Source organism: Odocoileus virginianus, chromosome 10, assembly GCF_023699985.2.
Source record: "Odocoileus virginianus isolate 20LAN1187 ecotype Illinois chromosome 10, Ovbor_1.2, whole genome shotgun sequence".
NCBI lineage: Eukaryota > Metazoa > Chordata > Mammalia > Artiodactyla > Cervidae > Odocoileus > Odocoileus virginianus.
Window position 1 is genome coordinate 38,733,979 of NC_069683.1, and position 26,436 is coordinate 38,760,414.

Consider the following 26,436-nt stretch of genomic DNA (forward strand, 5'->3'; position numbering starts at 1 on the left):
ACAAAACTTAACTGACTGTCCACCAGTGAAATGGGCTGTTCAATCATCTTGGAAGTTACAGTCAATAGCTGGTATCTAGAATTTCCAACAGATACCAGGACTGTTGATGCTGGGAGATTTCTTCATTTAATAAGCCTTTAGACCCTATGACATCTCAGATTCCTTCTAATACTGAATGCCTCTGACTGTACAGCTGGATCACCTCAATCTCCCCTGGTTAGGATATAAGCCCCACGAATGCAAGGGTTTTTGGTCTGTGCTGTTCATTGCTCTTCTTGGAGCTAAAATAGTGTTAAGCCTACAGGAGAGACTCAGTGATTGTTAAACATGGGCATGTCCCTGTTAAACTTACTGCAGGCCTCTGAGCAATGCATTTTTCTTTGCTGCAACTCAGAAAGTAAAACATTGGCTTGGATGTTATCTGATGACGTTTCCAGGTCTACCGGTCTGTGATCCCCTTTTCAGATTGTGAGCCATCACTTCTAAAGGGCTTTGCAGGCTGCAGGGGCATGAAGAGTGGCTGTTGGGGGGTAAAGCAGGGATGGGGGATGGGTAAGGGGAAATCTGAGTCAAGGAGAAGAGAACAGATAACCTCTGTGGCTGGGGACCAGAGCACTCCCTGAAAATAAATGCGAATGTCTCTCTGAGATGCTGAGGGTTCTAATTCCAATAAGGGTTTTTCACTTGACACTGAGGGTACATGATGCTGACGACCCAGCCCAAGCATGCTATCACTGCCTCATTTGAGCCAGCCTGGTCAACAAAGTGTTCACAGTTCCCTGTGTTTCTCATGGGAAAAAACAGCATAAATAGCAGCAACTGTCCTTTTTACTGTAATGAAAATATGTTTTTATCTTGATGAAGTACATAATGCACTTCATCAAGATAAAAAACATTTCTTTAAACAAAGAGTTCTACTGAGGCTCGGTATTACTATGCACCCTCCAGACACCCACAAGTCAGCGACCTCATGTGCTCCTGAGGTTTCACAGAACAGCTGACAGTTTGGCTGACAGGGTCCAGGTTTGCTACCAGCTAAGTCAATGAGATGTGTGTCATATTTACTGAATACAGAATCAAATATAAAAAGATGCACACTGAGTAATTGCAATGATTTTATTCTGCATTTGCCTTTATTTCAAGCAAAAAGAAGTGTTTTCAGTATTAAGAGGCATGCATATATGTGTGTCTTCCGTTCAATTTTTTTTTTTTCAGTAAGTTGCTTTCATGCAAATGAAAGGAAATGGAGTTCAGCTTCTTGGTGACCTAGGATGAAAAAAAAGAAGAGCTAGTATATTAGTACTTATTAATAATGAGGCTCTTGTCATGTACTATCTCAATTACTTTTTATATTAATGATGAAAGGTGGGTACTATTGTTGCCTTCAAGTTATATGGGGAAACCGAGGCTCATGTGGTAACTGGGTCTGCTCCATGGTTACATAGTTAGTAAGGACAAAATATTTGAACCCAAGTCTATACTCTGAATTCAGATGTACATGACATTGTAGGGCCTACTCCAAAGGGAAGGCTCTCTGCCTTTCCAAATAAAAAACTAGAACAATTACAATTATAACTGCAAAGAACAGTATTTTAAATGCATAGGATCTGTATTTCCTCTCAGTGTCAAGATAAGACACTGGAAAATAGAAATGAACCCAATTTAGAGGGGTTTCAGATATTCAGACTCTCTGTTCTGTATCTGGGCACTGGGGCCAGCAATTCTGCTGTGGATTTTTTTATGATATAGGCCCAGGAAGTGTTAAGAGTGTGGGCTGTGCTCCTGTAATACCCAGCCATTTGCCCTGCTATCTGAGGTATTAGCATGCTTACCTTTCTTCCTGGAGTCATTTCACTGTTCAGTCCTGAAGGTCCCTGCAGCGCTGGCCAAAGGCTTTGAAGCCCACGTTGGTAGACATGAAGTTCCTCTTAATCTCAGTCCCAGATCTGCTCAGTGAGCCTGCCATCTTACGGGTCATACAGGTGGCTCTGTTACAGGATCTTTTCTGGGCAGTGATGCTGATTTGCAGAATGGAGAAAAAGAGAAAGTCTGTCAGTGAGAGGCTGAGGGCAAGGGCTACCCCATAGTACAATTACTGCTCTGAGAGGCACCAGTGAACCTTAAATATTTCTCCTAAGCACAAAATCACAGCAGAAAATCATAGAGCACTAGAGAAAATGCCACAATCATTCTGCACTTCCAGGAGTGTCAGAAAAACCAAACCCACTCTGGACAACAAGCCATGGAACACAGAACTATAGCAGCCAGTCTTTTCTGTGCAAGTAAAAAACTTGGGATTCCCATGTGGCTCCTTGGTAAAAAAAAAAAAAAATAATAATCCAACGCAGGAGACGCAGGAAATGTGGATTCAACTCCTGGGTCAGAAAAATTCCCTGGAGGAGGAAATGGTAACCCACCCCAGCATTCTTGCCTGGAAAATCTCATGGACAGAGGAACCTGGTGGGCTACAGTCCATGGGATCACAAAGAGTTGGACATGGCTGATCAACTAGCACTTTTACTTGCAATGTGAGGTGTGGTGATTTTTCTCTAAAACTCTGACCATGACTGATTTCTTTCCAGGCATTCTGACTACAGTTTTAGTTAAGTAGAATATGTAAACCTTGTTGAGGTCCTGTGTGTATATGCCCAGCACATAGATACTCAGATTACTACACCACTTAGCTCTGGAGCCATCCAGGCTGCAGGGAAAAGACAAGCCAGACAATACCATGCACCAGGGCTGCCCCAGAGGCAGTCATGCAGAAGGTTAGACCAGGGAGGGGGCACTTGGAGCAGAGGTGGAAGGGGCAGGCAGGGGGCACAGCTCACACACCCTCCACTAGGAGAACTCAGAGGTTCGCTAAGCCAGGGCAGAGTGGGGCAGGGCTGCGGTGGGGAAGGGGTGACCTTTTCTGGCATTCCACATGCTGCTCAGCCCTTCCTGCCCTGCAGAGAGGTTCTCAGGGTGGATGCAAGTGCAATACATGGCTCTGCTGGTTTGAACTCAAAGCTCAGGGTGCACAGGGAGGCGGGGACGGGGAAGGGTGTCTGGTCCAGTGAGAGCATGCACATGGCCACAGATTCTACACATCTGAAGGCCCCAGACCTGCCTCAGACCCTGCACAACCTGACACTATCCTTTGTAAGGGCTCTGGCTTCACCTTGCAAATATGCAATGACAATGCCTTGCAGGTGTGAAAGAGTATCATGCCCAGGTTCACGAGGAGGGGCCACATTTCTAAATCCCCTGAGATACTTGGGATTTATTCCCTGGGTTTACTTTATGAGGGTAAACTCCTTCAATACTGGAAGGTTTCCTCAGTAGGTAGGTAGGTAGGTAGGTTTACTGACTAAGTCATGTCCAACTCTTGCAACCCCATGGACTGTAGCCCACCAGGCTCCTCTGTCCATGGGATTCTCCAGGCTAGAATACTGGAATGGGTTTCCATTTCCTTCTCCAGAGGATCTTCCCCAACCAGGGATTGAACCTGGACCTCCTGCATTGCAGGCAGACTCTTTACCGATGAGGCACTAGGGAAGCACTGGACTGCCAGACAATTTCCAGAGTGAACGATTCCACAGCTTCCCCCACTGCTTTCAGAAAGGCATCTTTTTACATGTGGGCAACCATAGTCCCTTCATATGATCTTTGTCTTCAGTGGAGCCTGTAGAAGAGTTGGACCCCAGGCATGAGCAGTGACAGCTTGCTGGCTGCCTGCCTGCCTATGTTCTCTCCTACCTGTCAGGACACCCCTTCCTCGTAAGCCAGGGGAGAGGGTAAGAGCTGAGGGGAGGGCAGAACCTTACCGGAAGTTCTCTGCCTCCCGCTTTAGTTCACTGGTCTTGATCTGCACATAATCGTTCATCATTGCAGCCAATAGGAGGCACATTTCCTTCTCTGTGAGTACAGCAGGATCAAAGTCATTCTCCAAGGCTGACCTAGGGGAAAGAAGCAAGTCCAATACTGGCTCTGAGTCCCTGCCTACCCCCACCCTCAGGATAAGCAGCCAAGTTTCCTGGTTTCTGCAGCTTCCCCTGAGGATGTGGCTGCTTCAAATGTCAGTAGAGGAAACGAGCCCATTTTCTATCCAAAAATGTAGCTTCTCCAGGAGTTAGGCTCTGGTGTGACCTCCAAGAAATGGTTTGCTGGAAACTGATAGATTTTCTGGAACTTTATGAGCTCAGTGTTAAATGCAGCTATTGTTAAAAATTAAATGATAATGATAGTTTGAATCTGAAAATGGTTTCAGTTTAATAAATATAATATGAATGAGGATGAGAAATTAGATGGCTAGATCACACATAAGATTAATGACAAATGTATTGGCCAAGCAGTTAGCAGATTAGGATGAAATCTATTTTTCAGATTATGGTTAAATTAGCAACTCTCTTTGCTCAAGATGCAAATGTTTGGTAAAAGCAACAAAAGTATGTTATGAAGTTCAATGAGTTATGTGAAACTTATAATAATGAGTACTGTTTTATGCCTATTTGTAAACTATGTGCTACACATCCTTGTGTTATAAAAAGTTTATGATGAGTTTTCTATACAAGAGTACATTCACACATTACCACCATGCATCCCCCACACCAGGAGCCAGTTGTTAAAGATTCAGCACAGCACAACTGAGAACACAGGATTTATGGGAGGCGAGAGGGCACCTGGCAGGACTGTCTTACCTGAACGGTGCTGCCTGGAGCATGCCTGCCTGGTACATGACCAGGAGCCCGAGGACCAGGAAGGGCAGAAACTTCCAGAACCCCATGACGCCTCTCTGCAAGGGGGAAAGTGACATCACCACCTGCAGCAGTTCGTTTTGTGAACCCAGAGACCTGGGCTCTCCCCCTACCTCCGCTTCTAACACCCTTGCATCCTGGTTTCAGGCTGGACATCTCACTCCCCTTCACCATCGTTTCCTGTTGGCCAGGGCTCCTGGAGGACAGACTGGGAGTACCTGTCACCACAGCTTTCCCCTTTGGGCCACCCAGAGCTGTCCTGCTGGTGCTGGGCTTTTCCTCATATCTCATTGGGGAAGGGGGTTAGAAAGGACTTATCACAGCAATTGGAATCCCTGAGAATTAAAAAACCAAATTCTACTGGTCAGCCACTCCACACTAGGGCTAAGAGGACCCTGTAAGAAGCAAGCTGGGAGAGTCTCAAATTGAGACCCAGAACTTAAACTGGGAAAAAAGCTCCCAGAACCTGCAACTGGGGCTTGCGTTTAACAGTTACCTGCCCCTCAGTCGTTATACCTGTTTGCCACCCGCTTTGGCTGGACCAAGTTCTGAACCCATCGCGCAAGTTCTGAACCCATTTCCGACGGACCACTAGGCATGAGATATGATCCCAGAGCACTCGGTCCGCACAAAGTTATTCCTGCGTCCTGTTCTGTGGGTGGCACCTGGAGAGCTCCAAAATCTAGAAATTGACCTAAGCACGTGTGCAGCGGGAGAAAGCGAGCCCGGAGCCCGCTGTGGCAAGGGGAGAATGGAGCACAAAGTCCAGGAACTAAGACCGTTCAGTGTTACCTGTGTGGAGGAATCCTTGGGAAGAACCGCGGAGTGACACAGAGCGTGATGAGAACGTGGACCGGCACTCTTGATACCGGAAAGGGGATCAGGTAAGAAAAAGTAATGAAGAAAGGGAAGAGAAGGGGAGAGAATAGAATCCAGCTAAGCTGGAGTCTCCAGACTTACCTGGCAACAGGAGCTGGGCGGCTTGAAGCAGAGGAGGGAGCAGTGACTGTAGCCTTGGCGGTAGGCGATGGCACTGCAGAAGTCACACGATCTGGTAACGCCTGCCTCTGATGCCTCCAGCACCAGCAGCTGCTCTTATTTCCGCAGCTCTGCGTCTGGGGTGGTCCAAGAGCTCCAGGCAACCAATGACGGGAAGGATCCTGAAGCCCCAGAATGATGGTGTCACCACTTGCGTCCAGAGCCTGGAGCATCCAGCAAGCCCACCCCAAGTGTATTTGCATTGAGATCACTGATGGCAGGGGTGGGAGGGTTGGTAGGGACCCAAAAAAGAATACACTTAAAAGTGACCAGGAATTTGAGGACAAATTGACGTCACGGTAAATTTCACCTGTTCAGTTCCCCGAGTTTTGAACACGTCCTACTCCATCCCCAACTGTGCGACGATCTTGTAGGGCAGCGTCCAACATTACAAGGAATCCTGGCTGCCCTGTAGTCTGACAGTATCCCAAGTGATGCTTGGAGGGTTAATGTACAGCAGAGTGGACGATTCTGTCCCCAAGCTAGGGTGTCTGATTCAGGCGGCTAGAACGATACACAGAGGGATGGGGCTTCTGGGAATCAAGAAATGAAGGGGCAAGGACTTCGTCAGACCTGAAGTCACTACCAACTGTGCCAATATGACCTAGTAAGATCATAGCAAATAAATTCTCAGTGTTTCAACATGCTTATCTTTGAGATGGGAGCTACATTCCCATCTTGAAAACTTTTTTTTTTTAAAATAAAAAAACTCAAATGATCTTTATTTTAGTATCCGGCGTTTCTAGTGAAAGGCAACAGATCCCAGTCTAGCCTTACAGCGCTCTGAACACCCTATCTTCCATTTTTGCGATTGGGTTGTGTTCGTGTGTCTGAGGGAGAGTCAAGCTAGAAACTGTTTCCCTCCTAGGTGGGGATCTAGAAGAGCTTCCTGGTCCGCATAGGGGATTCCGTAAGACTGCAACCCGTACTATGGAAATTTCCACTTCGTTTTCTGCCTGGACTCGCAATGGGTGGTCCAAACATACAGGTAAGAAGGCCTGGATGCCCCGCTGGCACTCAGCGGGGAGATGTAAGGCATAGATGTTTCCTAAACCTTGAGGCATATACTGATCCTTCCGCTTCCTCACCAGCCATCCATCATCTCTCACCGGCCCAATCTATTTCCCGATGTCCCCGCGGTTTCCATGTGCTTCATGCCAAAATATCCCGATGGCAAGTGATTCCAGCTCTGCATTCTCACCCTCCTCACTTCACACTTCCAGTCATACTCTTACACACACACAGTCTCATTACTGCCTCTAAATGTGTGCCCACTTCCACACCACCGGAACTCATAAAACAACACGGGGGCACGGGGGCATCCACACGGGTTTACTTTGTTCAGTCCCAAGTGTCTTGGGTTCCTATGCACACGACCGCAGTAACACCCAATTAAGCAGCATGTTGACCTTCGTACTCTCTCCACAACTAAGCTGCAGAACCCTCTGCCTGACTTTCCGACTCCAAGCCCTCTTCGACGGCCCTAAGAGAATACAGAGGGCTGCTCCCGGGCTACAGGGGCGCCAGGTCTACTGCACATGCGCAATCTGCTGTTTCCCATACAAATGCCCCAGCACTGCGAGCGCCATCGGCCACATCGCGGGCCAACGGTGGGCTGCAAGGACCCTAGCTAGGTGATTCTTCCAGACAGAGCCGAAACCAGCGCGGGTGTGTGATGAGTGGCCCAGGCCACAGGTCCACGTCCCAGTCCAGGGTTCAGAAACCACAGTATATTCTTCGATACACACGGCCCTCGCGCCACACCTCTTCCCCTTTCAGGTTGGTGGTCTCAGGGTTCAGAACACCTAACTTCCAAGAAGCCTTATTCCAGTTTTCTGCTTCTTAACCCAGGAGTGGGACTGATGCAAGAAAAATAAAAATCTCGGGGCTAGGGAACTGAGTATCTAAAACTCAGTCGCCTGAGGGTCAATTGGCAGGGCGGGGGCAGGGGCGGGGAAGGGGGACAGCGAAATGGAAGAACTCATTGGTTGCGTGCTGCTGGCTTAAGCACAGAGCTGGGAAAGGTGGGCAGAACCGGGGAGGGGTCAGAATGGCGAACTGCAGGCTCAGTGTGCCCTGGAGCTGAGACCCAGATGGGAGTTTGAGGGCTTAGCAGTTGCCTTGCCTAGGCGTGCATACAGATTTGCAAGTCTAAATTGGTGAAGGGCGCTTAGTAGGTACTTGTGGCAGTATAAATTGGGCTCTGCCGTTTAGTTGAGTCTGACTCTTAGGTGCCGAATACTCTTGGATATGACTTCCAAAGAAAGAGGTTTCTCATATATGAACCTTCTGAAATCATTTGTTAGTATGTGTTTACCTGGATTGCATTTTCCTGATGAGAGAGAACCACAGGTTTCACCAGCGCCATGGTGACTGCAAAGTGGTTAACAAATGACGACTTTAGAAGCTGATTTTGTAACCACGTTACTTTGTGGGCTGGAGCTCCACCCATGACTGCCATGTCTTCAGTTTTCAAAGCAAACATCCATTCCTCACTCTGAAATCTTTGCAGGCTACAGAGGATGGGCTGTTGGTGGCGGGGCAGGAAGCAGGGTCTGCACCATAGAGGGTGCTAACATAGCCTCTGGCTATTACAGGCTTTACTTTAATGTCGGTCTCTCTAGATAGGGAGGGACTGAGATTAATTCTTCCCTCAAGCACTTTCTGAGTGCCTCAAGCTGAGCTGAGTGTTAAGTGAAAGCAAAAAGTGAAGTCGCTCAGTCGTGTCTGACTCTTTGCAACCCCATGGACTGTAAGCTACGAGGCGCCTCCATTCATGAAATTTTCCAGGCAAGAGTACTGGAGTGGGTTGCCATTTCCTTCTCCAGGGGATCTTCCCCACCCAGGGATTGAACCCGGGTCTCCTGCATTGTAGGCAGACGCTTTACTGTCTGAGCCGCCAGGGAAGTCCTTGCTGAGTGTTAAGGTTTATTAAAAATTGTCCTTTTCTTTGTCACTTCACACATCTGGCTCACTAGTCAGCACTCAGCAGATGTTTATTGAGTGAATGAATGGAAACTAATCCATTGGGGGAAATTCACCAGCCAGTCTCACCACTATGACAGATCTCTAACCCCAGTCTGCAGATAATCTGGACCTCATTAGAGATTCCCAAATTGTGAGCACAAACATTTCAGTCAGACTTCTCTTATTTTATTTGATACATACAGTCTCCTGATAGAAGTTTCTAGGAATGAGACAGGTAAATAATGATTTCCCCGAGGGTTTCCTCTAAAATCTAGGATCTCCTAGTGTGGGATACAAAACCATTCTCCTCTGAGTGCATTCCTGATTTATGAAGTGAACTTCGGGAATTTTATACCTACCTACCCGATTGATCACGAATTGTTTGTAATTGTGTCCCGCCCTCTCTGAACCATCTCAGGACAACAGTAAAGAGAAAATGATCTAGCAAAGGTGCCAAGGAAAATGCTAATTTAAAAATAGTTGTTGACTATTTGGTTCCTGATTTTATAACCTTATTTCATAACTTTTCAACTTGAAAATCAGGATCAGTTAGAAACAATCTGGTTTGTAAAAAAAAAAAAAAAAAGATTTAACACTCTAATAACCTCTCACTTTAATGCCTATTAGATTTCTGTGCTTTTTGACTTAAAATTTTTAAAAAAAGATGGTTTATCAGGATGTTAATACTCAATGTATTAATAGTTAAAAAAATTCTTATTGGAGTTTCCATGCAGTCAAAAGGTTTACACCTAAAAACTTATTCCTTTAATTCTTTACAATTCATGTATAATACAGATTCAACAACAACAGCAAAATCACAACAGTTAACAACCTTAGCAGCAGTGTGTGTGTGTGTGTCTGACTCTTTACTGCTCCATTGACTGTAGCCTGCCAGGCTCCTCCATGGGATTTCCCAGGCAAGAATGTTGGAGTGGATTGCCATTTCCTTCTGCAGGGGATCTTCCCCACCCAGGGATCAAACCTCCTGTCTTGCATCTCCAGTGTTGGCAGGTGGGTTCTTTATGACTGGCGCCACCTGGGAAGCCCCTAGCAACAGTAGCAACAGCACACATTTTTTTGCTTCAGTCTGAGGGAAATTTGTAGCTATCAAATTAACTGAAGAATTTCTTTTTTTGAGGTTAATTTGTGCTTTTATTTGCCAGTATAATTGACCACAATGGCCTGCAGTCTTCTTTGATCTAAAAAAAAAAAAAATACATTTTATATCACAATCCAACAAACACACACACATATATAATATGTCTACATACATAAAAGTGAAACAAGTTTTGCCAAACTACCCTGAGTGTTAAATTTTTTTTTTTTTTTGAGATCTTTTTCTTTTTTTAAAGCTAACTGAATGGAGAAGGAAATGGCAACCCACTCCAGTATTCTTGCCTGGAAAAGTCTATGGACAGAGGAGCCTGGCGGGCTGCAGTCCATGGGGTCACATGACTGAGCATGTGTGCACGAGGGTGGAGGGAGATGGGTTGGTAGCAATAAACTGGTAGAGCTAAAAAAAAAAAAAAAGAAAAGAAAAGAAAAAAAGTATGAATAGACCAATTACCAGTAATTAAGTTAAATCAGTAATAAAAACTCCCAAAAAACAAAAGTCCAGGACCAAATGGCTTCACAGGTGAATTCTACTAAACATTTAGAAGAGTGTTAACACCCATCTTTCTCAAACTGTTCCAAAAAATTGCAGAGGAATGAATGCTTCTAGAATCATTCTAGCCAGCAGCATCACCCTGATATCAAAAGTAGACAAAGATATCACAAAAACGAAAATTACAGGTCAAAATCACTGATGAAACCATGTAAAAATCCTCAACAAAACAGCAAACTGAATTCAACACACATTAAAAAGATCATACACCATGATCATATGGAGTTTATCTCTGGGAGGCAAGGATGGTCCACTATCTGCAAATCATTCAATGTAACATACCCCATTAACAGACTGAAAAATAAAAATTACATGACCAAAAACCAAAAAAATCATATGATCATCTCAATACACACAGGAAAAAAAAATAAAGCTAACTGAAGAATTTCAACTGAAAATGCCACAGAGAAGTTTAGAAGTCATAAGTACAAATAAAAAGCTGAACAGACTAAAAAATCAACAACTCTTCAAAGATCCCTAGAAGAAGTAAAGACCAAAAGGGCAAATTTCTGCCCCCAAGATTGGAATGATATACAGATGAATATTTAACAGACACAAGGGCAGACTCACTTGAAACTAGTGCCAGAGTAGGAAAACGTGAACTATAACTGACAAATTGCTGGAGGCTAAGTGTAAAAAACTCTGAAAGTTAAAAACCCACCTTCCCGCCCTGCAATTATCTGAGATTTACCTCCAGGAGCCCATGTTCTCACAGTAAATATGGGAGAAAAGTTTCTTCATGCTTCTAGGAGGGGAAGAAGAAAAGGAACCATTTTGAAATACACCAGAGCATCTGTTTTTCTTAACAAGGTCTGCCTTCAGGAGAAACTAGTTAACCAGAGCCTAACTTGCTGGAATATTATCAGAGCCTAAGTAACCTGGGGGCATGGGAAATTTCCAGCTAACTTCAGTTGTAGCCTTGCAAGTAGGAGAAGGGAAACATTCAACTCCAGGACACTCTAGTTACGTCCTTTACCTAAAAGGGGAGGAAAAAAAGACTGAGAAACACCTGTGAAGTTCACAGTCTGGAAGCATAGGCTCACCAAAAGACCAAGACCTAATTATAGGACTATGGAAACCGTCCCCTGTGCACAGACTTCACTGCCACCTTACTCACAGCCTATTTACAGCAGTTTCTCTTATCCTATACATAATGTCCGGCTATCAGGGAAAAAAATTAAAGAGATACTAAGGCAAAAAACACAACATGAGTAGTCAGAACAAAGATCAGAAGCAGACATGTCATGGTTTTGGCCTTAGACTGGGAATTTAAAACAACCATGATTAATATGCTAAGGACTGTCAAGTAGACAGCATGTAAGAACAGATGGACAAAAATGTAAGCAGAGAGATGGAAATCCAAGGAAAGAACCATAAAGAGGGATGAATATGTGGAGAATAGAGGATTTTTTCTTAAGACAGTGAAAATACATTTTATGTTACTCTAGTGATAGATACATCAGTCCAGTTCAGTTGTCGCTCAGTCGTGTCCGACTCTTTGCGACCCCATGAATCGCAGCATGCCAGGCCTCTCTGTCCATCACCTTCTCCTGGAGTTTACTCAAACTCATGTCCATCAAGTCAGTGATGCCATCCAGCCATCTCATCCCTGTTGTCCCCTTCTCCTCCTGCCTCCAGTCTCTCCCAGCATCAGGGTCTTTTCCAATGAGTCAGCTCTTCACATGAGGTGGCCAAAGTATTGGAGTTTCAGCTTCAACATCAGTCCTTCCAATGAACACCCAGGACTGATATCCTTTCAGGTGGACTGGTTGGATCTCCTTGCGTCCAAGGGACTCTCAAGAGTCTTATCCAACACTACAGTTCAAAAGCATCAATTCTTCGGCTCTCAGCTTCCTTTATAGTCCAACTCTCACATCTATACATGACCACTGTAAAAACCATAGCCTTGACTAGACAGACCTTTGCTAGCAAAGTAATGTCTCTGCTTTTTAATATGCTGTCTAGGTTGGTCATAACTTTCCTTTCAAGGAGTAAGAGTCTTTTAATTTCATGTCTACAATCACCATCTGCAGTGATTTTGGAGCCCCCCAAAATAAAGTCTGACACTGTTTCCACTGTTTTCCCATCTATTTGCCATGAAGTGATGGGACCATATGCCATGATCTTTGTTTTCTGGATGTTAAGCTTTAAGACAACTTTTTCACTCTCCTCTTTCACTTTCATCAAGAGGCTTTTTAGTTCCTCTTCACTTTCTGCCATAAGGGTGGTGTCATCTGCATATCTGAGGTTATTGATATTTCTCCTGGCAATCTTGATTCCAGCTTGTGCTTCATCCAGCCCAGTCTTTTTTATTATGTACTCTGCATATAAGTTAAATAAGCAGGGTGACAATATACAGCCTTCATGTACTCCTTTTCCTATTTGGAACCAGTCTGCTGGTCCATGTCCAGTTCTAACTGTTGCTTCCTGACCTAAATATAGGTTTCTCAAGAGGCAGGTCAGGTGGTCTGGTATATTCCCATCTCTTTCAGAATTTTCCACAGTTTATTGTGATCCATACAGTCAAAGGCTTTGGCATAGTCAATAAAGCAGAAGTAGATGTTTTTCTAGAACTCTCTTGCTTTTTCGATGATCCAGCTGATGTTGGCAATTTGATCTCTGGTTCCTCTGCCTTTTCTAAAACCAGCTTGAACATCTGGAAGCTCACAGTTCACGGATTGCTGAAGCCTGGCTTAGAGAATTTTGAGCATTATTTTACTAGCGTGTGAGATGAGTGCAATTGTGTGGTAGTTTGAGCATTCTTTGGCATTGCCTTTCTTTGGGATCGGAATGAAAACTGACCTTTTCAAGTCCTGTGGCCACTGCTGAGTTTTCCAAATTTGCTGGCATATTGAGTGCAGCACTTTCACAGCATCATCTTTCAGGATTTGAAATAGCTCAACTGGAATTCCATCACCTCCACTAGCTTTGTTCGTAGAGATGCTTCCTAAGGCCCACTTGACTTCACATTCCAGGATGCCTGGCTCTAGGTGAGTGATCTTTCCACTGTGATTATCTGGGTCGTGAAGATCTTTTCTGTACAGTTCTTCTGTGTGTTCTTGCCACCTCTTCTTAATATCTTCTGCTTCTGTTAGGTCCATACCATTTCTGTCCTTTATCAAACCTATCTTTGCATGAAATGTTCCCTTGGTATCTCTAATTTTCTTGAAGAGATCTCTAGTCTTTCCCATTCTATTGTTTTCCTCTATTTCTTTGCATTGATCACTGAGGAAGGCTTTCTTATCTCTCCTTGCTATTCTTTGGAACTCTGCATTCAAATGTGAATCTCTTTCCTTTTCTCCTTTGCTTTTCTCTTCTCTTCTTTTCACAGCTATTTGTAAGCCCTCCTCAGACAGCCATTTTGCATTTTTGCATTTCTTTTCCATGGGGATGGTCTTAATCCCTGTCTCCTATACAATGTCACAAACCTCCGTCTATAGTTCACCAGGCAGTCTGTCTATCAGATCTAGTCCCTTAAATCTATTTCTCACTTCCACTGTATAATCATAAGGGATTTGATTTAGGTCATACCTGAATGGTCTAGTGGTTTTCCCTACTTTCTTCAATTTAAGTCTGAATTTAGCAATAAGGAGTTCATGATCAGAGCCACAGTCAGCTCCCAGTCTTGTTTTTGCTGACTGTATAGAGCTTCTCCATCTTTGGCTGCAAAGAATATAATCAATCTGATTTCAGTGTTGACCATCTGGTGATGTCCATGTGTAGAGTCTTCTCTTGTGGTGTTGGAAGAGGGTGTTTGCTATGACCAGTGCGTTCTCTTGACAAAACTCTATTAGCCTTTGCCCTGCCTCATTCCGTACTCCAAGGCCAAATTTGCCTGTTACTCCAGGTGTTTCTTGACTTCCTACTTTTGCATTCCAGTCCCCTATAATGAAAAGGACATCCTTTTTGGGTGTTAGTTCTAAAGGGTCTTGTAGGTCTTCATAGAACCATTCAACTTCAGCTTCTTCAGCATTACTGGTTGGGGCATAGGCTTGGATTACTGTGGTCTTGAATGGTTTGCCTTGGAAATGAACAGATTATTCTGTCGTTTTTGAGATTGCATCCAAGTACTGCATTTTGGACTCTTTTGTTTACTGTGATGGCTACTCCATTTCTTCTAAGGGATTCCTACCCACAGTAGTAGATATAATAGTCATCTGAGTTAAATTCACCCATTCCAGTCCATTTTAGTTCGCTGATTCCTAGAATGTCGACGTTCACTCTTGCCGTCTCCTGTTTGACCACTTCCAATTTGCCTTGAGTCATGGACCTAATATTCCAGGTTCCTATGCACTATTGCTCTTTACAGCATCGGACCTTGCTTCTATCACTAGTCACATCCACAACTGGGTATTGTTTTTGCTTTGGTTCCATTCCTTCATTCTTTCTGGAGTCATTTCTTCACTGATCTCCAGTAGCATATTGGGCACCTACCAACCTGGGGAGTTCCTCTTTCAGTATCCTATCATTTTGCCTTTTCATACTGTTCATGGGGTTCTCAAGGCAAGAATACTGAAGTGGTTTGCCATTCCCTTCTCCAGTGGACCACATTCTGTCAGACCTCTCCACCATGACCCCTCCTTCTTGGGTGGCTCCACATGGCATGGCTTAGTTTCATTGAGTTAGACAAGGCTGTGGTCCTGTGATCAGATTGGCTAGTTTTCTGTGATTATGGTTTTAGTGTGTCTGCCCTCTGATGCCCTCTCACAACACCTACCATCTTACTTGGTATGGATACATGTCCTTACATATTTGTCCAAACCCATAGCATATACAACAGTAAGCGTTAACTCTAAGGTTAAATATAGACTGAGTGACTATGATGTCAGTGTTGTTGTAACATATGTACCACTCTGGTGGGTGTTCTTAATACTGGGGGAGGCTATGCATGTGTGAGTGCAGGAGGAATAGGGAAAGTCTCTGTACCTTCCTCTGGACTTTCTTGTAAACTGAAAATGTCTCTAAAAAAAAATAGTCTTAATAAGTTGATTGTTTTGTATAAAGAAGGGTATGAACCAAAACTTTTTTATATTAATCAACATGGGAAGAGATATGAAGCTTCTGAATCATTTCCCTAAAGTATGTTTAGAGTTTTAAAAAACCACTACTGGGGGAGCAAGAACAGAAGTGGTTGCCAAAGACAGGAAGGATGTAAATCCTGGTGGGGATTTTGCTAAGATCTTTATTTTCTTTTTAATTGTATTTGTTTATGTTTGGCTGTGTAGTTGTGGCTCATGGATTTAGTTGCTCCACAGCATGTGGGATTGTCCCAGACCAGGGATCGAACCTGTGTCCTCTACACTGGCAGGCAGATTCTTTACCACTAAGCCACCAGGAAAGCCCCTTGCTGAGACCTTCAAAACAAGTGGATCTATATAAACACTGGAGAAAGGGAACATCAGTGTTTTATTAATAACCTAGATATAAAATTATCTAAAAGATGTTGCATGTGCAGTGGATATGAAAAGTTATGTATAAAACAAAAGAAAAATAAATAAATATTTTAATGTCATCAATTGAGTTTCAGCTGTGTGCCAGCCACTATGTATACAATATCTCTCATAGCCCCAACAGTTTAAAAATGGATTGTATTTTCTTTGTTTTATTGGTAAGAACATAGTAAGAGTATTTGGCTTGACTTTATTATATTTCCAGGTGCCACTGAGGCTTGAGGTACCTGAACATGGCTTGTCTCTGCTACATCTGATAAGAGGTCTGGTCCCCTGAGGACTCGGAGGACAACATGGGCATGTCTGCTTACTTCAGGGCTAATGTGATTTGTAGTGAGGCTCAATGACCAGGCAAGTCAGCTAGTCAGTCAGTTCAGTCGCTCAGTCGTGTCCGACTCTTTGCAACCCCATGAATCACAGCACGCCAGGCCTCCCTGTCCATCACCAACTCCCGGAGTTCACTCAAACTGATGCCCATCGAGTCTGTGATGCCATCCAGCCATCTCATTGTCTATCGTCCCCTTGTCCTCCTGCCCCCCAATTACTGGCCCAACATTTAGAAGACTGACAGTTTTGCAGAAGGAAATTACACATTGGTGCTGTCATTTAAGATAGGTAGACTGCTAAAGAATAAAACCCAAATCTAAACCAATCCAGATGAGTAAATTTCTTCACTTTTGCATTACTTATTGTTTCACCTTCTCTTACACTGGGGTTGGTTTTGTAGATTGTTTTACTTTGCCAGTGGATGCAGTCAGGGGAGGGGGTAGTGAAAAGTATGCTTGGAGTTAAGATTCAGTTCAGCTCAGTCACTCAGCTGTGTCCGACTCTTTGCAACCCCATGGACTGCAGCACGCCAGCCTTCCCTGTCCATCACCAACTCTTGAAGCTTGCTTAAACTCATGTCCATTGAGTCAGTGATGCCATCCAACCATCTCATCCTCTGTCATCCCCTTCTCCTGCCTTCAACCTTTCCCAGCATCAGGGTCCTTTCTAATGAGTCAGTTCTTCACATCAGGTGGCCAAAGTATTGGAGTATCAGCCTCAGCATCAGTCCTTCCAATGAATATTCAGGGTTGATTTCCTTTAGGATGGACTGGTTGGATCTCCTTGAAGTCCAAGGGACTCTCAAGAGTCTTCTCCAACACTACAGTCCAAAAGCATCAATTTTTCGGTGCTCAGCTTTCTTTATAGTCCAAGTCTCACATCCATACATGACTACTGGAAAAACCATAGCTTTGACTAGATGGACCTTTGTCAGCAAAGTCATGGCTCTGGTTTTTAATATGCTGTCTAGGTTTGTCCTAGCTTTTCTTCCAAGGAGCAAGCATCTTTTAATTTCATGGCTGCAATCACCATCTTCAGTGATTTTGGAGCCCAAGAAAATAAAGTCGTTCACTGTTTGCATTGTTTCCCCATCTATTTGCCATGAAGTGATGGGACTGGATGCCATGATCTTAGGCTTTTCAATGTTGAGTTTTAAGCCAGCTTTTTCACTGTACTCTTTCACTTTCATCAAGAGGCTTTTTAGTTCCTCTTCACTTTCTGCCATAAGGGTGGTATCATCTGCATATCTGAGATTATTGATATTTCTCCTGGCAATCTTGATTTCAGCTTGTGCTTCATCCAGCTTAGCATTATGCGTGATGTGCTTTGCACATAAGTTAAATAAGCAGGGTGACAAAATATAGCCCTGATGTACTCCTTTCCCAATTTGGAACCAGTCTGTTGTTCCATATTCAGTTCTAACTGTTTTTTCTTTACCTGCAAACAGATTTCTCAGGAGGCAGGTCAGGTGGTCTGGTATTCCCATCTCTTATAGAATTTCCCACAGTTTGTTGTGATCCATACAGTCAAAGGTTTTGGCATAGTCAATAAAGCAGAAGTAGATGTTTTTCTGGAATTCTCTTCTTTTTTTGATGATCTAACATGTTGGCAATTTGATCTCTGGTTCCTCTGTCTCTTCTAAATCCAGCTTGAACATCTGAAAGTTCATGATTCACATACTGTTGAAGCCTGGCTTGGAGAATTTTGAGCACTGCTTTGCTAGCGTGTGAGAGGAGTGCAGTTGTGCAGTGGTTTGAATGTTCTCTGGCATTTGCCCTTCTTTGGGATCGGAATGAAAACTGACTTTTTCCAGTCCTGTGGCCATGCTGAGTTTTCCAAATTTGCAGGCATATTGAATGCAGAACTTTCACAGCATCATCTTTTACGATTTGAAATAGCTCAACTGGAATTCCATCTCCTCCTCTAGCTTTGTTTGTATTGATGCTTCCTAAGGCCCACTTGACTTCACATTCCAGGATGTCTGGCTCTAGCCAGGCTCTAACCATCATGGTTATCTGGGTCATGAAGATCTTTTTTGTATAGTTCTTCTGTGTATTCTTGCCACCTCTTCTTTATATCTTCTGCTTCTGTTAGGTCCATACCATTTCTGTCCTTTATTGTGCCCATCTTTGCATGAAATATTCCCTTGGCATCTCATTTTCTTGAAGAGATCTCTAGTCTTTCCCATTCTATTGTTTTTCTTTATTTCTTTGCATTGATCACTGAGGAGGGCTTTCTTATCTCTCCTTACTATTCTTTGGAACTCTGCATTCAAATGGATATATGTTTCCTTTTCTCCTTTGCCTTTAGCTTTTCTTCTTTTCTCAGCTATTTGTACGGCCTCCTCAGACAACTGTTTTGCCTTTGTGCATTTTTTCCCCCTTAAGGATGATTTTGATCGCTGCCTCCTGTACAATGTCAGGAACCTCCATCCATAGTTCTTCAGGCACTCTGTCTATCAGATCTAACCCCTTGAATCTATTTGCCACTTCCACTGTATAATCGTAAGGGATTTGATTTAGGTCATACCTGAATGGTCTAGTGGTTTCCCCTACTTTCTTTAATTTCAGTCTGAATTTGGCAATAAGGAGTTCATGATCTGAGCCACAGTCAGCTCCCGGTCTTGATTTAGGATTCTAATTCCTACCCCCTAACTCAAAAGGTGTGACTTAAGTAAAACATTTGGACCTCTGTTTCCACTTTTGTGAACAATTTATTGGACTGAGAGATTCTGAACTTCCTTTCTAATTCTGATATTCCACAAATGTGCTTTAAACTTTCTGCCAGATTACAATATGGTTCCTAATACCAGGTCACTCACCATTTGACTTCCTGGTGGCTCAGACTGTAAAGAATCTTCCTGCAGTGTGCGAGACCTGGGTTCAATCCCTGGGTTGGGAAGATCCCCTGGAGGAGGGCATGGCAATCCACTCCAGTCTTCTTCTTACCTAGAGAATTCCCATGGACAGAGGAGCCTGGCGGGCTATAATGCATGGAATCGAAAAGCGATTATTCCCTTGAGCGACTAAGCACAGCACAGCACTTATTATCCAGGCCAATGTCTTCATCTCCAGGTCCTTAGTTGAATCACATCTTCAAAGTCTCTTTTGCCATGTAAAGTAACATATTTGCATTTCCAAGGATGTGGACTTCTGGGAGTGAGGAAATTCTTACTCTACCTACCACAAGTAAATGCTGGGCTGATTGACAGGGTCGGTAAGGGCTGGGGCTTTAAGAAGGGAGGCTACTGTGGACTGGAGCACTGAGGAAATCTCCTAGGGTAGGTGAGCCAGAACCAGAAAGTGGCTAGAGGGGAAGTAACAGAGTGTCTAAAAAGAGAGTGCACCTGATGGGGTGTGGGGTGGGGGCAAGGAGATCACTCTTTACATTAGAGGCCATCCTTGTGCCTCCTCTGCTGGGAATGGCACCCCCCCGCCACTCCCGCCCAAATCTACCGCCTGTATGGCTGGCTGCATTCACTCCCCCAACAGTCGTGTCTAGGAATCATGAAATCTCAAGCATAATATGTTCTTCCCTTACCAGCTTTTGATTTGTCATGTGTCCATCAATATTCCTGTTCAGATATGCTACATATAATGGGGAACTATTGAGCAAATTGGTGCCACTTTAGTTTGAAACTCTAGTAGAGATAGGAAATGAACATCTTTGTATCACATAACTCCAGGTCTTGACAGATATTATGATGCAATGAAATCCTGAATTTGGTGCTTAGACATTGAGTCCCATCTCTTAGCTACCTCTGCTAGACTCCTTTGACCATGACCAAACAGGTTTTTAATTGTGTCCCCCTAAGGGCTTCTCGGGGAGAAGGCAATGGCACCCCACTCCAGTACTCTTGCCTGGAAAATCCCATGGACGGAAGAACCTGGTAGGCTGCTGTCCATGGGGTCGCTTCAAGTTGGACACAACTGAGCGACTTCACTTTCACTTTTCACTTTCATGCATTGGAGAAGGAAATGGCAACCCACTCCAGTATTCTTTCCTGGAGAATCCCAGGGACGGTGGAGCCTGGTGGGCTACTGTCTATGGGGTCGTGCAGAGTCGGACACGACTGAAGTGACTTAGCAGCAGCAAGGGCTTCTCGGATTGATGCTGAAGCTGAAACTCCAGTACTTTGGCCACCTCATGTGAAGAGTTGACTCATTGGAAAAGACCCTGATGCTGGGAGGGATTGGGGGCAGGAGGAGAAGGGGACAACAGAGGATGAGATGGCTGGATGGCATCACCAACTCGATAGGCATGAGTTTAAGTAAACTCCGGGAGTTGGTGATGGACAGGGAGGCCTGGCGTGCTGCGATTCATGAGGTCGCAAAGAGTCGGACACGACTGAGCGACTGAACTGAACTGAACTGAACTGAAGGGCTTCTCTGGTGGTGCAGATAATAAGGAATCTACCTGCAATGCAGGAGATTCAGGTTCAATCCCTGGGTCAGGAAGATCCCCTGAAGAAGGGAATGGCTACCTACCCCAGTATTCTTGCCTGGAGAATCCCATAGACAGAGGAACCTGGCAGGCTACAGTCCATGTGATCGTAAGAGTCAGACACAACTTAGTGACTAAACCACCACCAGATTAAAACCCACCTGAAAAAGCTTGCTTTATATTTTTAACCTGTATCAAATATTTAATGATGCATGCAGTTTGGGTAGACAGTTGTTAAGTAGGGAATTGTTAAAACATGGAAAGTGGATGTCACACCACCAGCCCCCTCCACTGCTGGGACTTTCCACTATCCAAGCTTGGGGATACTTTCTAATATGTCCCTGTACTCAAGAGACAACATTTCAGGCTTGCAGAGCTTTGAGGTATGATTCTCTGTCCCTTCAGCAAAACACAGCAGCTGCTGTTAGAGCTTAGAACCAGTAGTGGATTTTAGGTTAGGCAAAGAATGAGAAGGGCGTCTGTGGCAGAAGGAAGAAATGGGGTATCATGTCTGTGGGGTCTTCCTGGCCTATCATTCTTGGAAAAGGAGAGGGTTTAACTGGTTTCCCTGCAGAGCTGAGTTGTCTTGCCCTTAGGACTGCTTTTCCAAACCCCAAAGGCTCCTGCTTGCTATAGGCACCAGGAGAGATTCCTTCCTAGGTCAAAAGATTATTTTTAGGACATGATTTTGCTTCCAGGGCAAGAACTGAGTGAGTGTGTGGTTGAGGAGGGCCAGGCTGGTCAGTCTGAGAGATGGACAGATTCAACTGGTCTTTTCAAGGAGTTACTCTGGATGGGTTCCTGTTGTACTAGAAAGTTCCTTACAGGGATGATTCCTTTATGGATACTGTCAGGGAGCCATAAGGTGTATATAGGGGATTTTCTCTATAATTAGAGTCACCTAGGATTGGGAATAGTATGTGGTCTTACGCAACTGGATTGGAGGTTTGACTTTATTACTTACTTTTTGTCCCTGAGCAGATAATGATTTCCCTGAACTACAGTTTATCCACATCTAAATTGGAGATAATAATAACTACCTGGCAGGAATAAAGATAATTCATGTTAAAGACCAGATACATTACTTGTCATGGGTCGGATACTTAAGAATGCTACCTTCTTTTCCTCTCCTCTTCTCCCTCTCCTCCTCCCCTTCTCCTCTTCCTGCTCCTCCTTCTTCTAACAAATCTTATCCTTTCTAGATTGACATGTACACACTGCTATATTTAAAATGGATAACCAACAAGGACGGCATAGCACATGGAACTCTGCTCAATGTTGTGTGGCAGCCTAGCTGGGAGGGGAGTTTGGGGGAGAATGGCTGCATGTGTGTATGTATGGCTGAGTCCCTTGACTGTCTACCTGAAACTGTCACAATATCATTAATTGGTTATACTCCAATACAAAATAGAAAGTTTTTTTTTTTTAAGTTTATTCTTTCTAGTTCCAAATGATGTTGGCTTAATATAGTAACCTAAAGAAAATCACGGCATATTCTTCTGCTTTCTTAAGAAGAAGGCAATCTGTAAGTATTTAATTCTCAAACTAAAATCAATCACCAAGGCTAGTAGAGAATAAATTTTGCCTTCTCCAAACTTCTCAGATCCACACCTGGCTATGTTGCACCATCATTGCCCAGCAGGATTATAACGTCATATTAAACACCTGGTGCATTGCTTGGCCTGGAGACACACAAAGATGGTAACTATCATTGTCATTATTACAAGAGCTTACCCCTGTAAGTGCCAAATTATATCAACTTGTTTGGAAAATTAGATAAAATGCATTGCATACACTTAAAGCTTCTTAAAAAGAGTATACAGTATTGAATTTATTTATTTATAGTATCCAACATTTATTGAATACTGTGTGCCAGACACTATACTGAACAGTTTATGTACATAATCTCGTTTAATCTTATAGTTGTCTAGGGAAATAGGAACTATTTTGACTTAGTTCATAGGAGGTAACTGAGGAAGATAACTTGTTCAAGGTCACCAATGACAGATCCATCATTCAAACTCAGGAAGACATGGGTCCCAATAAGAATATACTGAATGTAGTTTAAATCTTTTCTTGAAGGTTTATCAGTACCATCACAAGAACATCACTTAGTGTATTGGGGATTAAATTGTCTACTTTCAAGGCATGTAAGGCCAATAGGCATGAATTATGTGATATCACACTGTCTTTCTTTTTTGAGGTAAAATAGCCATATAATTATGTGTTTATTTCATCTCATCAATTTGGAAGCTATTAATATTACTTCTTGCTGATGCCATTGTAGCTGCCTTTTGCAACAATACACTCATCCCTGTTTTCATTGGGTATGCAATGACATTAACAACAAGACAATAACAACAAAAACCAAGCTTCATAGAATGGAATGGGAATGAAGAGCCTGAGTATAGACAGTTAGTGCAAACTTGTAAATGTAGCTATATATTTGCATATTTATTATGTACATTTACTTTATGTAATGTATATTTTATAAAATTTATTGTTATATATTATACGTACATCACGAACTATAAAAGCATCTTTTACGACCTTTACTTAACTAATCTGCACTGAAGTGAACAGAAAGAAAGCTTGTTCAGTTTCTGTGTAAACACAGAATAAATAGAAACCAAGTAAGCATTTATGAATAATGATCAGGAATTTTATGGTCTTTGTAACAACAGTTTCAACTAACACATGCTCAGGGGAAAAACAGAAAACAGCCAAACAATTAGAGCTGGGTGTGAATGAAGAGCTATAGACATTGAGTGAGAACTTGATAATGGTCAGGACGGCAGTAATGATCCTTTGTGAGGCCTATTTCAGTTATCTAGAGGCTATTTTCTTGGTTTCTTCATCTCAGCTGTGTCTGTTTTAAAGGAAATCATTAGTCAAGACACATGATGAGTGAGAGTTTTGTAGTTTCTTTCAAGAGGCACCATCATAGTGAAGACAAGGCAAAATCTGTGATGTGGGAAGGGCTCAGCGATCCAGGCTGCAATCTTATGAGGAGTGTGTGCCTGGATAATGGGGCTCTTAAGACTTGAGCAGAAATTTCATTTACAGGCAAATATGTAATTGGTTCTTGGGGCTGATGCAAGATCAATCAGCTTTCACATGTCCAGATCAAAGTCTCCCACTGGCATAAAATATCTGTAGGATCTTAAAGGTCCTTTAGGAACCCTACGGAGAAGGCAGTGGCACCCCAGTCCAATACTTTTGCCTGGAAAATCCCATGGATGGAGGAGCCTGGTAGGCTGCAGTCCTTGGGGTCACTAAGAGTGGGACATGACTGAGCAACTTCACTTTCACTTTTCACTTTCACACATTGGAGAAGGAAATGGCAACCCACTCCAGTGGTCTTGCCTGGAGAATCCCAGGGACGGGGGAGCCTGGTGGGCTGCCATCTATCAGATCACAGAGTCGGACACAACTAAAGTGACTTAGCAGCAGCAGCAGGAACCCTTAAGCCCAGGGTCAGTTGTCCTCAGCACACCTTCAACCAGTAGTCAAACAGGCTTAAGCAATCAATGCCTGACTTTTCTTTAGCACTAATAATTGCCATCACAATGAGACAGGCTGGGACCTGGGACCCTTTCCTGCAGTGCTGCGATGCTTACAACAGGACTCACCTCTTTTCGAACACAAAATACAAAGAAACTGTATGGGACTGAGAATAACTGAATTCATGTGCAGTTGGGGCAAATTCTGGACAAAAGATACAAGGAAACAAAAAAACCCAACTGCCACTTTTGAAGAGCCAGGGGGCTGGAAGGAAAAGTAGGGTATGCTCATGCCCCCTGCACACACCACCACCTAAGGGGTGAGCAAACCACCTAAGCCACCTCTCTGGCCTGACCTCTGGACACACCGCCACCCCTATCCCATATAAAGAACAAGTTTGCCCTCAGGGAGTGAACAAGCAAAGGGATCTGTTGTTTATTCTCTCACCTCCTTGCTGCAGCAGGCAGCCCAATAAAGCCTTGCCTGAATTTCTTGTCTGGCCTCTGATCAATTTCTATTGATTAAGGAGGCCAAGAACCCTGGTCAGTAACAACAGCAAACTTCCAGTTAAAGTGAGAATGTAAAGAATGGGCTCCCCAAAGAGCCCAAGGGCTGAGCAAAGACCATGGGTTAGAGAAAGATTGGTTTCTCCTTTTCCTGCTTTGCCTTGTGGTCAGTCAGGGATGTAGTGTTCCTTTTGGCTTAGAGATTCAGAAATTTTCACTGGCTGCAATACTGCTATGAAATCCTTGCTGTTCTGTCTGTAGGAAGATAAAGATGTCAAGTCCTGCAGGGGATGAGGCATGATACTTGGAGTTTTGAGAAAATTCATTCCTTCTTCTGTCATATATATTGAGCATTAAATGTCTAGAGTGACCCTCTGATATTTGTTTACTTCTCTGCAGTCCAGCTATGTGTGGGGTAATGTTGGGTTACATGTGGCCATTAGATCATGTATAGCTAATGTTAGGAAAGTCACTCTGCTGATTTGGCCTCTTTATAAGCCTATAAAGTAGTACCATTTAACTGAAATAACTGTGAGGCACCTTCCAATCTTATTCTTTTATTTTATTTAAATGGGGTGGAAGGAGTGAAGGAGGTAGTTATAGACGAACAAGGAACAAATGAAGGACATTGTGTGATAGCAATGAGATTTAGTTGGAGGTTAGTTGAGAGACATTGATAATTATTGTATTTTTAAAATATATATATTAAAAATTTTTTTAATTATTATTATTTTTTTGGGTTGCACTGTGTGGAATACAGGATCTTAGTTCCCTGATTAGGGATCAAACCAGTGCCCCCTGCATTGGAAGTGTGGAGTCTTAACCACTGGACTGCCAGGGAAGTCCCAATGATTTTTGTATTTTAATTTTGTGAACAAGGCCAGCCTGAGTTATCTTGTAAATACTTCTGAAGTAAGCTGTCTTCAAGGAAGTCAAATATGAAATGAGACTGGTTCCTTGTTCTCTCTCTCTGTTTTAGAGCTCATGTCCTCATGAGAAATTTTATTCCCTCCCATTGCTTCAGTCATTTTCTCCAATAAGCATGCTTATCCACATCTGTGATAGTCCCTTGTCAGTTTTAGAAACAGAATCAACTCTAGGTATTTTAAGCAGAAAGGCATTTCATACAGGGAACAAGATATTAAAAAATAATATGTAGTTCTGGAAGATGCTGGAGTTACTGTAACCAAGAGATGGGGATTCGGAAGTCCACACACTTGAACTGCAGACATGAAGAAAATCCCATGGAGCCTGTGATCCAGGGGTTGGGACACTGCCCTGGTGCTGCCACAACTACCTTTCAACAGCCATGAAATGTTGGGCCCTGGAATGCTGATGTCAAACCCCTGGTTTCTTGGCTGCTCACCAGCAGAAAACAGAAGAGCAGGAAAACAGAACTGTCTGGCTCTGCCATTCAATTCTCACTAATTGGAAAAAATTTGCATTCAGACACTACCTTTAAGAAAGTGTGGGAAAAATCAATGTAATCCATCACATTAACACACTAAAAAAGAAAAACCACATGATAGTATCAATAGATGGTGAAAAGGCATTTGACAAAAATCTGACACTGATTTATGATAACTTATGAAATTTATGAAAAATTCAGAAAGCTAGCAATACAGAGAAACGTCCTCAACTTGAAAAATACTACACAAATCCTGCAGTAGCATTATACTTAATGGTGAGAAATTAAAACCTTCCCGCTAACATCAGGTACGACAATGTCTCCTTTCACTATTCCTTTTCAATGTCATACTGGAAGTCCTTGCTTGTACAGTAAGGTGAGAAAAGGA

At 43.3% G+C, this 26,436-nt stretch overlaps 1 protein-coding gene across 1 annotated transcript; it reads right to left on the reverse strand.

Annotated features, from left to right (window-relative positions):
* Positions 1–1,102: 1,102 nt before the first annotated feature.
* On the reverse strand, positions 1,103–5,815 carry LOC110124729 (calcitonin receptor-stimulating peptide 2-like). Its single transcript, XM_070472867.1, is given in 6 exon segments — positions 1,103–1,266; positions 1,833–1,864; positions 1,867–2,018; positions 3,810–3,941; positions 4,683–4,777; positions 5,700–5,815. Coding segments are annotated over 5 exon segments (504 nt in total). The 5' UTR covers positions 4,769–4,777; positions 5,700–5,815; the 3' UTR covers positions 1,103–1,164.
* Between the last annotated feature and the right edge of the window lie 20,621 nt (positions 5,816–26,436).